The 14,784-nt window shown below is 45.3% G+C and overlaps 1 protein-coding gene across 2 annotated transcripts in view; it reads left to right on the plus strand.

The window, feature by feature from the left end:
* Window positions 1–14,784, plus strand: part of ADGRD1 (adhesion G protein-coupled receptor D1) — a 176,253-nt gene that overhangs the window by 102,540 nt on the left and 58,929 nt on the right. For both annotated transcript variants that reach the window (XM_027567068.1, XM_027567069.1), the window contains one exon: window positions 13,935–14,008. In XM_027567068.1, coding sequence (XP_027422869.1) covers window positions 13,935–14,008 — 74 coding nt within the window. The remainder of the gene's footprint in view (window positions 1–13,934; window positions 14,009–14,784) is intronic.

Consider the following 14,784-nt stretch of genomic DNA (forward strand, 5'->3'; position numbering starts at 1 on the left):
TAATATTTGAGTCAAACTGGAAGCAAACCTATGTAGTGACCCCAGACTCTTGTGAGCCATGAATAAACAGCTGTCTAGCATCAAATAGTCCTGAGTGTGTGGCTCAACACAAGGTTTTCCTTGTGTTTTACAAGCAAGAATCTGGACTTCTCTGGTGGTCCAGCGGTTAAGAATCCACCCGCCAATGCAGGGGACTCGAGTTCCATCCCCAGCCTGGGAAGATCCCACATGCCACACGGCAGCTAAGCCCAAATGCCGCAGCTACTGAGCCTGCATGCCCTAGAGCCCATGCTCCGCAACTAGATAACCCACCACAATCGGAAGCCTGGGCGCCACAAGTAGAGAGGGGCCCCTGCTTGTCACAACTAGAGAAAAGCTGGCCTAGCAACAAAGACTCAGCACAGCCAAAAAAAAAAAAAACCAAACAACCAGCAACAACAAAAAACAAGAATCTTTGCAGCCCATTCATGTGAAATAGGGATGGAGACTTTTAGAAAGAACCCCAACCTCCAGGCTGACAAGAGCTCACAGCTGCCTTCGTCCCCACACATTCCTGCCTCTTTCTGCTTCTGTTTTCTGCCCCGCACTCTGCCTTCCCTGGGACCCATCTCTCTGAGACATCGCAGCTGTAAATACCACATGTGGGAACAGGCCTGGGGATGTGTATAGTTTATGTCAGCACATTGTCCACTGAGACAGTCCTGACTCCTGTTACCTGGGCCACAGGGATGATGTGAGAACATTTTCTGTTCAATTTGAAGCAGGCTGTTCTAATTCCAGATTCCTGTGTAACTTCTTGGGTTTTTTCCTTTTTTTTTTTTTTTTTTTTTGCTGGAAGCAGCAAAGCAATTTTCTCTCTGCATGTTTCTCTCACCTGCCTACAGGTTTACACACCGAATATAAACCATGAATGTGAGAATCAAGAGGCTGGGGGCCTCACACTGGACCCGTGAGATTTAACAGAGGAGAGAGGACTTGGGTCTGGAGATCACAGAGGATCACATTTAGAATTTAATTCCCTTCTGTCACCAGACCTGCCCCTGCCCAGAACTCCACAGGGACAGTGAAGGCGGAAAAACTCAAGTTTCCTGCAGGTGTGGGACTCCGCCGTCCCCAGGCCTCTGGATGGGATCCTTGGTGGGCATCTCTGACCCTCTCCTGATGGCCGTGGGTGTGCTGATGTGTCCCGCCCAGGCCCTTCTCCGTGTCTCCGGCTGTGCTCAGCTGCACGTGGAGGGAAGAGGCAGGTCGGGAGGCTGGGGTCCATCTGGGACTGAGGCCCAGCTGTCCTCTGAGGATGAGAACAAGTGTATGTTAGCGCCTCTGGGGCCATCCGTGCATCGTGTAGTCAGGACGTGTCTGTCCACAGACAGGACAGACAAACTTAAGCCCAAAGAAGCTTCTGTTGGCTGGTGGGCCTTGAAGGGTTGGTGGAGATGGGGATTCAGGCAGCATTTGAATGGAGAGAGCCTGGGGGCCGTGGATAAGGGCCTCTGATGAGCTGATCACACACTGAGGGATCTTGGGAGGGTCTGAGTGCAGCGCTTGTGGGTTCTCAGTGCCCCAGGCATGGCCCACTCCTCCTGGGAGCCAGAAAGGGCAAAGCCCAGTGCAAATGGTGCTGGAGTTGGGGGGCTGGTGTGGAGCCAGAGAGCCTCCTTGATCTGCTCCATGGGGTCAAAGGTCTCAGTTCTCAGCCCACCTGAACTTTCACCCTCAGCATTTGTGCAACTCAACCCACTAGGCTGCCTAGGTCTCCCCGTCCAGAGGTGAATCTCAGGGGTCTCTTTCTTGGGGCCCTGCCTTGCCCCCATCCTGCCAGTGCTGGAACCTGTCTTACCATCTTCAGGAGGGGCTGCTTCTGCTGTGCTGTGCTGCCTGTGATTCTGTGAGTGAAAGAAACACCTGAAAATTCCAGAAGGCTGAGGCTGGATGAAGGGTGTCCCCTGTCATCCCCGACTCAACGATACCTCTGCCATTCTTGTTTCCATAAAGTGGGGATGCATTTCAGCCATGCAGAGGCCTGGTCCTTGGCTCATGAGATGAGCCTGGTCAGAGAGGAAGGTGACCAGCAGAGGGGGCTGCTCCAGACCTCCTGCTGACTAACAGCCGTGCACACATGCCTGCAGCTCTGGGTGGGGGGCGGGGGTGCGCTAAGACCCCTGCCATTGCTTCTATTGTTCAGTTGCTCAGTCATGTCCAACTCTCTGAGACCCCCTGGACTGCAGCATGCCAGGCTTCCCTGTCCTTCACCGTCTACCTGAATTTGCTTAAGCTCACATTGACTTGGTGACATCATCTAACCATTTCATCCTCTGTCATCCCCTTCTCCTCCTGCCTTCAATCTTTTCCAGCATCAGGGTCTTTTCCAATGAGTCAGCTCTTTGCATCAGGTGGCCAAAGTCTTGGAGCTTCAGCTTCAGCATCAGTTCTTACAATGAGTATTCAGGGTTGATTTCCTTTAGGATTGATTGGTTTTGATCTCCTTGCTGTCTGAGGGACTCTCAAGAGTCTTCTGTAGCACCACAGTTTGAAAGCATAAATTCTTTGGTGCTCAGCCTTCTTTCTGGTCCGCCTTTGCTTTACTAAGTGTCAAATTAAGGGACATAGTGCTCCATGTGTGTTTCTTGGCACAGTGATAGACAAGTGTCCTTCCAACTAATGCATAAGTTTAACTATATACAGTTGGCCCTCCATATCTGCCAGTTCCACATCCATAGAAACAACCAACCTCAGATGGAGAATATTGGAAACAAATTTCAGAAAGTTCCAAAAAAGAATATCAATTTGCCTTGCACTGACAACTATTTGCATAGCATTTACATTGTATTAGGATTATACATAAACTACAGATGATTTAAAGTATATGGGAGTTGCTTATTTTGAAGAATCCATGCATCCAGGGGATAAATCCCACTAGATCATAGTGTATGATCCTTTTAAATGTGTTCTGTTTAATGTGGAATTCTGTTTGCCAGTGTTTGGTTGAGGACTTTTGTGTCTATGTTTATCAGTGATATTGATCAGTAATTTTCTTTTTTTGTGATATCTTTGTCTGGTTTTGGTATCAGGATGATGTTGACCTCATAGAATGAACTTGAGAGTGTTCTTTTCTCTGCAGTTTTTGGAAGAGTTTGAGAAGGGTGCATGTTAGCTCTTTAAATGTTTGATGGAATTTGCCTGTGAACTCAACTGGTTCTGGACTTTGTTGAAATATTTTTAATTACAGTTTCAATTTTATTACTTGTGATTTGTCTGTTTGTATTTCCTATTTCTTCTTGGTTCAGTCTTGGAAATTTGTACCTTTCTAAGAATTTGTCCATTTCTTCCAGGTTGTCCATTTTATTGGCCTATGCATGCTTATAGTAGTCTTTTATGATCCTTTGTATTTCTGTGGTGTCAGTTGCAATTTCTCCGTTTTCATCTCTAACTTTATTGATTTGAACTCTCTTTTTTCTTGATGGGTCTGGCTAAAGGTTTATCAATTTTGTTTATCTTCTCAAAGAATCAGCTTTTAGTTTCATTGATTTTTTTTAAAGATTTTTTTTTCATATAGACCATTTTTACAGTCTTTATTGAATTTGTTACAATATTGCTTCTGTTTTATGTTTTTGTTTTTTGGCCCCGGGGCATGTGGGATCTTAGCTCTCTGACTGGGGCCCAGACTCATGTCCCCTGCAATGGAAGGTGGATTCTTTACCACTAGGCCACCAGGGAAGTCCTAGTTTCATTAATTTTTGCCAATGTTTTCTTCATTTCTGTTTCATTTTTGTGCTGACTTATGATTTCTTTCCTTCTACTAACTTTGGGTTTGGTTTGTTCTTCTTTAGTTGCTTTAGGTATAAATTTAGGTTGTTTAGTTGAGATGTTTCTTGTTTCTTGAGGTAGGATTGAATCGTTATAAACTTCCCTCTTAAAACTGCTTTTGCTGCACCCCATAGGTTTTGGGTTGTTGTGTCTTTGTGGTCATTTGTTTCTATGTATTTTTTGATTAGATGCTGAGCATCACTAATGTTGACTGGAAACAATAGTCACAACCTAAAAGTTGAGAGTTATGTTTTGTTTGGTGGGGATTTTTAGGACTTCAAGCCTGGGACACAGCATCTCAGTGACCCCAAGAGAACTGTTCTGAGGAGCTGGTGGGAAGGAGTCAGGTTATATAGACATTGGCAACAAGGGGCAGGTAGGTTGAACAACAAAATATTGAGGAAAACCAGATATCTCAAGTTAAGGACTTTAGTACTTTTCTATATATGGGAAGATGTAAGAGTCTGGGCTTACTGAAATCATTCCTTTCGTATGCATCTCAGCTCTCTGAGGCGAGCATCCTGTTTTTTTTTGTATCCCTAGGCTCCTCGGTGCTCACAGTAGGGAGTGGCTGCAGCTTGCTGCCAAATCACAGGCCTCATTCTTCCTGGGCCCCCTCTGGGCTCAGAAACTCACATTTGGAGGGCCGGAATTGCTGATAGCTGTAACATCCTTGTTTATTGATATGGTGGGAAACACCCCATTTCTCACTAATTATTAGAGAAATGCAGATCAAAACAATGAGGTGTCACCTCACACTGGTCAGAATGGCCATCATCAGAAGTATCTACAAACAATAAATGCTGGAAAGGGTATGAAGAAAAGGGAACCCTCTTGTTCAGTTAATGGGAATGTAAGTTGATACAGCCACTATGGCAAACACTACGGAGGTTCCTTAAGAAAATACAAATAGAACTACCATGTGACTCAGCAATCCCACTACTGGGCATAAACCTGAGAGAACCCATAATTCAAAAAGACACTTGCATCCCGGTGTTCATTGCAGCCCTATTCACAATAGCCAAGACATGGAAAGAATGTACATGTCTATCAGCAGATGAATGAATAAAGAAGATGTGGTACATATATACAGTGGAACATTACTCAGTCATAAAAGAAACAAAATTGGGTCGTTTGTTGAGAGATGAATGAACCTAGAGTCTGTCATAAATCAAAAAGAGAAAAACAAATCTCATATATTAATGCATACATGTGGAATCTAGAAAAGTGGTACAGATGAAACTATTTGCAGGGCAGAAATAGAGACGCACACATAGAGACCTGACGTGTGGACACAGCAGGGAAGGAGAGGGTGGGACAAACTGAGAGAGTCGCATTGATATTTATACACCACAGTGTGTGAAACAGACAGCTCGTGGGAAGCTGCCGCACAGCACAGGGAGCTCAGCTCGGGGCTCTGCAACGACCTAGAGGGGTGGGGTGGGCACTGGGAGGGAGGTCCATGAGGGAAGGGGATATGTGTATACATATAGCCAACTCACGTCGTTGGACAGCAGAAACTAACACACCATTGTAAAGCAACTCTACTTGCCCCCCCTCCCCCTCCAAATATACTGTCCTGTCTGCCTAGATGATAAAGGAAGGCATTGACCTTGCTTGTGAAGCTCTCCTCAGTCCCACAGCAACTGGGATAGGAATGAGCAGATCCTGCCTCCTAGTTCGAGGGCAGTTTGGCAAGTGATGTTCTCATCTCATTTAAAGGGCCTCTGTGGTTGTTTAGTTGCTCAGTCGGGTCTGACCCTTTGCAACCCCATGGACTGCAGCATGTCTGTATCTGACCACAAACAAAAAAAACAAAACAACCCCCATAGAAATAGATGCCCAATGGCACAAAGCAAAAGCCCAAAATGATATGGAAAGTGACATGGATATGATGTAGCTTTTGAATTTTATTGTTTGTTTTATGGTTTATCTCTTAATTATTAAGAATTTCATGAGGGTGCTGGTGGGATAACGTGTCTTACAGACACATATCAATAGCATGAAGCCCTGGCTGAATCACGACATTTTTAGATGCTCTCCTGAGATTTTAAGCAAATGATCTTTTCTAATACATAAAGTGGGAGTAACGATTCCTACTTCAGAGCGGTATTGTGAATTAAAAGTTGAAAGTACTCATCTACCATGTTCAATCCATAATAGGCGCTCAGTGAATAGACTCTATACTGATTATTCTATGGTTAGAATTTTCAATGATTTTCAATAAAGCCAGTCCAAGATTTTAAAAAAAAGTATATGGGAGGATGTGTGTAGGTTATATGCAAAAACCACACCATTTTGTATAAGGCACTTGCGCATCCATGGATTTGGGTGTCCTCGGGGGTCCTAGAACAAGTCCCCCATGAATACCCAGGGACAATTGTCCTTGAATGAAAAGCAAGCAAGTTTCTAAATGAGGAACATTCATAGGCTGCTGTGGGGTAGATTTTCTCTCTTCTAAGGTGTGTCTCTCAGATAGAGACCTCTTGCCGAACCTGCAGCAGACAGTGAACACCTGATTAATCCCACTTGCTTCTCCCCAAATGGGAAACCCTTATGGTTGTTTGCGGGAGTCTCAGATCCCATAGGAGACGTTCCCTGGGGCCCATGTAGCCTTTTCCCCATGGGACTTTGGTGCTTAGGAAGAGATGTCTGGTGAAGAATCAGACTTTCCCTGTGGACCGCAGGGCTCTGCAGGGTCCTCAGCCTCAGGGCCCAGGGAGGTCAAGGTGGCTGCTGCTTTTCCCCCTTCCCAATGGGGACCTCCGTTTCCTGGGTCCTGGGATGACTGATGGGGATGGTTTTCACGATGGCCAGACAGCATCTCCCACATCTCTCTGGGAAAGTGGGCCATGACCTGGTGGACCCGCCCTCCTTTCTCAGGCAGCACCACGCCCGGTGCGTTCACACACGCCCTTCCTTCCTCCTGTGCTCCTGGGAACTGTCTAGTCTTTCCTGGAGGCCTGCTGAGAGCTTTTGTTCCATTTTGGCTGCAGATTCCAAACAGAAGGAGGGGATCTGCTTTTCCCATCGCAGGAGCCTAGCCGGGAGGAACCCAGACGGGGTTTCCTGTTTCGGGTGTGATCCTGGCCCTAGATCCCGGGGAGCGCCGTCTGCTCTCCACCCTGCCGACCACACAGGCGCTTGGCTTCTGGGTTGTGCCTGATTTTTAAATTCCCCTTGAAGAGTGATTTAGGTCCAGTGTCAGAGGGTCAGGGCTCCAGTCTCTGTTCCGCTCCCACGTGGAAATACTTCCTCGTGCTCAGAGCAGGGCTGGCGATGAGAGAAGGGGTGGCTCCTCTTCCTGGGGAAGCCCTCAGGGCCTCGGACAACGTTGCTGGCTTGCTCCTTCTAGTCCTGGCTGCCCTAATGTTTATTCCATTACACAAGCATCACACAAATGCATTCCTTGTTTAAAAATGGTGCATAGTAAACAAATGGGACCTAATTAAACTTAAAAGCTTTTGCAAGGCGAAGGAAGCCATGACAAAATGGAAAGACAGCCTACTGAAGGAGAAAAGGTATTTGCAAATGATATGGCTGATAAGGGGTTAATATCCAAAGTATACGAACAGCTCACACAATTTGACATTTAAAAAAAACTGATTTAAAAATAGGCAGAAGAACTGAATAGATGTTTTTCCAAAGAGGAAATGCAGATGGTCAACAGGCATGTGAAAAGATTCCTAACATCTCAAGTCACCAGAGAAATGTAGATCCAAACCTTGAGGAGTTATCACATCACACCTATCGGAAAATGGCCATCATCAAAAAGTAACACAAAGAGCAAATGAGGATGTGGGGAAAAGGGAAAATGCTGTTGGTGAGAATGGAAACTGGTGCAACCACTGGGGAAAAGGGTATGTTGTTGTTCGGTTGCTAAGTCGTGTCTGGCTCTTTGCGACCCCATGGACTGCAGCACACCAGGCCTTCCTGTCTCTCACCGTCTCCCAGAGTTTGCCCAAGTTCATGTTGATTGAATCAGAAAATAGTATAGAGATTCCATAAAAAACTGAAAATAAGAACTGCCATATATATGACCCAGCAATTCCACTCCTGGGTGATGTCTAAAAAAAAACCCCAGAGCACTAATTTGAAAAGATACACGCACCCCAATGTTCACAGCAGCATTTACAATCTCCAGGGTATGGAAGTCCGTTAACAAATGGATAAAGGAGATGTGGTATATATACACAATGGAATACTTCATTTCAATTTAGTCGCTCAGTCATTTCCAACTCTTTGTGACCCCGTGAACTGCAGCACGCCAGGCCTCCCTGTCTATCACCAACTCCTGGAGTTTACCCAAACTGATGTCCATTGAGTTGGTGATGCCATCTAACCGTCTCATCCTCTGTCGTCCCCTTCTCCTGCCTTCAATCTTTCCCAACATCAGGGTCTTTTCAAATGAGTCAGCTCTTTGCATCAGGTGGCCAAAATATTGGAGTTTCAGCTTCAACATCAGTCCTTCCAATGAACACCCAGGACTGATTTCATTTAGGATGGACTGGTTGGATCTCCTTGCAGTCCAAGGGACTCTCAAGAGTCTTATCCAACACCACAGTTCAAAAGTATCAATTCTTCTGCACTCAGCTTTCTTTATAGTTCCACTCTCACATCCATACGTAACTACTGGAAAAACTATAGCCTTGACTAGATGGACCTTTGTTGACAAAGTAATGTCTCTGCTTTTTAATATGCTGTCTAGGTGGGTCATAACTTTCCTTCCAAGGAGTATGCGTCTTTTAATTTCATGGCTTCAGTCACCATCTGCAGTGATTTTGGAGCCCCCCAAATAAAGTCAGCCACTGTTTCCACTGTTTCCCCATCTATTTCCCATGAAGTGATGGGACCAGATGCCATGATCTTCGTTTTCTGAATGTTGAGCTGTAAGCCAACTTTTTCACTCTCCTCTTTCACTTTCATCAAGAGGCTCTTTAATTCTTCTTCACTTTCTGCCATCAGGGTGGAGTCATCTGCATATCTGAGCTTATTGATATTTCTCCCGGCAATCTTGATTCCAGCTTGTGCTTCATGTAGCCCAGCGTTTCTCATGATGTACTCTGCATAGAAGTTAAATAAGCAGGGTGACAATATACAGCCTTGACGTACTCCTTTTCCTATTTGGAACCAGTCTGTTGTTCCATGTCCAGTTCTAACTGTTGCTTCCTGACCTGCATACAGGTTTCTCAAGAGGCAGGTCAGGTGGTTTGGTATTCCCCTCTCTTTCAGACTTTTCCACAGTTTATTGTGATCCACACAGTCAAAGGCTTTGGCATAGTCAATAAAGCAGAAATAGATGTTCTCCTGGAACTCTCTTGCTTTTTTGACGATCCAGAAAATGTTAAAAATTTGATCTCTGGTTCCTCTGCCTTTTCTAAAACCAGCTTGAACATCTGGAAGTTCATTGTTCACGTATTGCTGAAGCCTGGCTTTGAGAATTTTGAGCATTACTTTACTAGCGTGTGAAATGAGCACAGTTGTGTGGTAGTCTGAGCATTCTTTGGCATTGCCTTTCTTAGGGATTGGAATGAAAACTGACCTTTTCCAGTCCTGTGGCCACTGCTGAGTTTTCCAAATTTTCTGACATATTGAGTGCAGCACTTTCACAGCATCATCTTTTAGGATTTGAAATAGCTCAACTGGAATTCCATCACCTCCCCTAGCTTTGTACTTCCTAAGGCCCACTTGACTTCACATCCCAGGATGTCTAGCTGTAGGTGAGTGATCACACCATTGTGATTATCTGGGGCGTGAAGATCTTTGGAATACTTACTCAGCCGTAAAAAAGAATGAAATTTTGCCATATGCAGCAACGTGGATGGAGGGCATGATGCTAAGTGAAATAAGTCAGACAGAGGAAGACAGATACTGTGTGATATCACTTGTCAGTTCAGTTCAGTTGCTCAGTCGTGTCCGACTCTTTGCGACCCCATGAATCGCAGCACGCCAGGCCTCCCTGTCCATCACCAACTCCCGGAGTTCACTCAGACTCACGTCCATCAAGTCAGTGATGCCATCCAGCCATCTCATCCTCTGTCGTCCCCTTCTCCTGCCCCCAATCCCTCCCAGCATCAGAGTCTTTTCCAATGAGTCAACTCTTTGCATGAGGTGGCCAAAGTACTGGAGTTTCAGCTTTAGCATCATTCCTTCCAAAGAAATCCCAAGGCTGATCTCCTTCAGAATGGACTGGTTAGATCTCCTTATATCACTTGTAGGTGGAACCTAAAAGAATACAGCAAACTAGTGATTATAACAAAAGAGAAGCAGACTCACAGATATCGAGAACAAACTAGTGCTTGCCAGTGGGGAGAGGGAAGCGGGGAAGGGTACACAGTGGTGTTCTGAAGAGGTCTGGTGTTACTCAGGGCCAAGGAAGCCTTGCTGGTACTGGGTGGGGCTACCAGGTTCTTATTGTAGTTTTGACTTTATGGGTTTCACATGTTGCCATTTCCCCGCTAATGACCTTCTGTGGTTCTGAATGGCTGCAACCACAGGGCTGTCTGTGTCTGAGCACAAAGGCCACGGCAGACCGAGACAGGAGGAGGGGACAGAAGAGGGAGCCTCTTGCTAGCTTTTAGTGGTTCTCAAGTTCGTGTGGGAACCTCAAGTACTTGTGAAAACCCAGAGGCTGTTCCCACCCCCAGAGTTTCGGGTTCTGTGGTGGGGCCCTGGGATGCTGAGGCTTCTGTGGAGACCACACTTTTTTTTTTTTTTTTAAAGGTTATACTCCATTTACAGTTATTATAAAATATTGGCTATATTCCCTGGGTTGTACAGCTTATCCTTGTGGATTGTGTTTATGTGTTAGTCGCTCAGTCATGTCTGACTCTTTGTGACCTCATGGACTGTAGCCCACCCGGCTTCCTTGTCCATGAAATTTCCCAGGCAAGAATACTGGAGTGGGTTGCCATTTTCTACTCCAGGGGTCTTCCTAACCCAGGGATCAAACCTGCATCTCTTGTGTTTCCTGCATTAGCAGGCAGGTTCTTTACCACTAGTGCCACCTGGAAAGCCCGTCCTTGTAGCTTATTTTATTTTTATTTATTATTTTATTGTTTTGTTTTTTAAAAAATTTTTTCTCCTTGTAGCTTATTTTATTCATGTTAAGTTGTTCAGTCACTAAGTCATGTCCAACTCTTTGCAACCTCATGGACTGCAGCACGCCAGGCTTCCCTGTCCTTCACTATCTCCCAGAGTTTGCTCAAATTCATGTCCATTGAGTAAGTGATCCTGTCTAACAATTTCATCCTCTGCTGCCCTCTTCTCCTTTTGCCTTCAATCTTTCCCAGCATCAGGCTCTTTTCCAATGAGCTGGCTCTTCGCCACAGGAGGCCAAAGTATTGGAGCCTCAGCTTCAGCATCAGTCCTTCCAATGAATATTCAGAGTTGATTTCCTTTAAGACTGCCTGGTTTGATCTCCTTGTTGTCCAAGGGACTCTCAAGAGTCTTCTTCAGCACCACACTTTGAAGGCATTTATTCTTTGGTGCTCAGCCATCTTTATAGTCCAACCCTCACATCTGTACATGACTACTGGAAAAACTATGACTTTCACTATATGAACCTTTGTTGGCAAAGTGATGTCTTTGCTTTTTAATACATTGTCTAGGTTTGTCAGAAGAAGGCAATAGCACCCCACTGCAGTACTTTTGCCTGGAAAATCCCATGGACAGAGAAGCCTGGTAGGCTGCAGTCCATGGGGTCGCTAGAGTCGGACATGACTGAGCGACTTCACTTTGACTTTTCACTTTCATGCATTGCAGAAGGAAATGGCAGCCCACTCCAGTGTTCTTGCCTGGAGAATCCCAGGGACAGGGGAGCCTGGTGGGCTGCTGTTTCTGGGGTCGCACAGAGTCGGACACGACTGAAGCGCCTTAGCAGCAGCAGCAGCAGCAGCAGCAGCAGCAGCTAGGTTTGTCATAGCTTTCCTTCCAAGGAGTAACATCTTTTAATTTCATGGCTGCAGTCATCATCATTGTCTGCACTGATTTTGGAGCCCTAGAAAATAAAATCTGTCACTGCTTCCACTTTTTACCCTTCTTTTTGCCATGAAGTGATGGGACCGGATGCCGTGATCTTAGTTTTTTGAATGTTCGGTTTTAAGCCAATCGCCCCTCCTCCCTTTCCTCTACCCGCTGGTAACCACTAAACTTGTTCTCTATATCTGTGAGTCTGTCTCTTTTTTGTTATATTCACTTTGTTGTTGTTATTCAGTCAGTCGTGTCCAACTCTTTGCAGCCTCATGGACTGCAGCATTCCAGGCTTACCTGTCCTTTACCATCTCTTGGAGGTTGCTCAAACTCATGTCTGTTGAGTCAGTGATTCCATCCAACCATCTTGTCCTCTTTGTCCCTTTCTCCTCTTGCATTCAGTCTTTCCCAGTATCAGGGTCTTTTCTAATGAGTCAGCTCTTTGCATCAGGTGGCCAAAGCTTTAGAGCTTCAGTATCAGTCCTTCCAGTGAATATTCAGGATTGATTTCCTTTAGAATTGACTGGTTGGATCTCCTTGCAATCCAAGGGGCTCTAAAGAGTCTTCTCCAACATCATGGTTCAAAAATATCTGTTCTTCGATGCTCAGCCTTCTTTATGGTCCAACTGTCACATCCATATATAACTACTGGAAAAACCATAGCTTTGATTATATGGACCTTTGTTAGCAAAGTAATGTCTCAGCTTTTTAATGTGCTGTCTAGGTTTGTCATAGCTTTTCTTCCAAGAAGCAAGTGTCTTTTAATTTCATTGCTGCAGTCACCATCTTCAGTGATTTTGGAGCCTAAGAAAATAAAGCCTCTCACTGTTTCCATTGTTTCCCCATCTATTTGCCATGAAGTGATGGGACCAGATGTCATGATCTTCGTTTTTTGAATGTTAAGTTTTAAATCAGCTTTTTCACTCTCCTCTTTCACTTTCAGCAAGAGGCTCTTTAGTCCCTCTTCACTTTCTGCCATAAGAGTGGTGTCATCTGCATATCTGAGGTTATTGATATTTCTCCCAGCCATCTTGATTCCAGCTTGTGCTTTATCCAGCCCAGTATTTCGCATGATGTACTCTGCATATAAGTTAAATAAACAGCGTGACAGTATACAGCCATGATGTACTCTTTAAAAAATTTTGAACCAGTATGTTGTTTCATGTCTGGTTCTGACTGTTGCTTCTTGACCTGCAGACAGGTTTCTCAGGAGGCAGGTAAGGTGGTCTGGTATTCCCATCTCTTGAGGAATTTTCCACAGTTTGTTGTGATCCACACAGTCAAAGCCTTTAGTGTAGTCAATGAAGCAGAAGTAGATGTTCTTCTGGGATTCTCTTGTTTTTTTCTATGATCCAACAGATGTTGGCTATTTGATCTCTGGTTCTTGATTTATCGACTGGGAATTGATTAGATACCGTTTATTCTGGTTTCCAATGGAGCTGCTGGCTTCCTGAGCTCCCTGGCAAGATTCTTGGAGAAGCCTCTGTGTGTTGCTGAGGGCAGAGCAGCTGATACCAGATACCCCAAGTTGGCATCCAGGAGTAACCTGGGAACGAGACTTTCTCTCTTAGGGGAGTGAGAATCCTAGTAACAGGGCTGTTGATGGATCTGTTCACTTGTTCATTGGTTCAATAAGTATTTAGTAGGCACGTGCTGTGTGCCAGACACTAGGGTAGGCACAGGGGATATGAGGAAACGAGATGCCACAGGTTCTCTGTGTGCAGGTTCTAGAGAGGAAGCTAGCAGACAAGGAAGTAAGTAAATATGCAACATTCTGCGTGATCAGTACTATGAAAAATGCAGTAAGAGGAAGGGATAGGTTGAAACTGATTTGAATGGGCAGGTGGATCTCCTGAGGAGAGACCTGAAGGTAGGGAGGGTTGTCTTAGGGTAACAGCTTTCTAGCAGAAGGACCCAGCAAGTGCAAAGGACCTGAATGCAAAGGAGCCCTGATTTGTGGGCAAAGGAGCGCCATGTGAGAGATGGGGCTGGGTGACCCACCTTATCTGTCCACAAGGGTTGCAGTGGAAGGTCAAGGGCTTTGTGTGTCCACAACCTGGACTCTTGGGGGTCGCGAGCGTTTGGCTCTCCCACCAGTGTTGGCAGTTTGTCTTCCTGGCTGTATCATGAGGTGTGTCCATCCTCTCTCATTTCAGACTCAAAGGCAGTACACTGAGGCCACCAATGAGAGCAACCGAATCTTCCTGTATTGCGCCTTCCTGGACTTCAGGTACTGTCTGCGTGGGAGGGTCCCTGGGCGAGGAGGGGGCAGAGGAGGGGACGGAGGGAGTGGAGAGAAGAGTGAGGGAGATGGCCAGGATGTCCGTGCTCGATCACACACCCGACCAGATCATGATCTACTTTTATTTATTTATTTTTTTTGCTTCTTATATTCTCCTTTTCTTACTCCATTTGGATTTTTCTGTGTATTTTTGATACCATTTTTTATCTGCTATTGACTCCTGGTGTATACTTCCTTTTAACTTTTTTGTAAGGTTGCCCTAGAGGGCTTAGAATATATATCTTTAATTCATCTGTGTCTACCCGCCAATAATATTATACCACCTCACATGTACTCAGAGACAATACAACAATCGTTTCATAGCTGTTCTTGCCCATAATTAGTACTATTCTTATTATACATCGGAGAAGGCAATGGCACCCCACTCCAGTACTCTTGCCTGGAAAATCCATGGATGGAGGAGCCTGGTAGGCTGCAGTCCATGGGGTCGCTAAGAGTCGGACACGACTGAGTGACTTCACTTTCACTTTTCTCTTTCATGCATTGGAGAAGGAAATGGCAACCCACTCCAGTGTTCTTGCCTGGAGAATCCCAGGGACGGCGGAGCCTGGTGGGCTGCCGTTTATGGGCTCACACAGAGTCGGACACGACTGAAGTGACTTAGCATTAGCATTATTATACATTTTATCTTTACAGATGTCATAAATGCACAGTATGTTGGGAGTATTGTTACTCTAGGTAATTAGTTGTCCTCTAAGGCAATT

This window comes from Bos indicus x Bos taurus, chromosome 17 (assembly GCF_003369695.1).
Source record: "Bos indicus x Bos taurus breed Angus x Brahman F1 hybrid chromosome 17, Bos_hybrid_MaternalHap_v2.0, whole genome shotgun sequence".
NCBI lineage: Eukaryota > Metazoa > Chordata > Mammalia > Artiodactyla > Bovidae > Bos > Bos indicus x Bos taurus.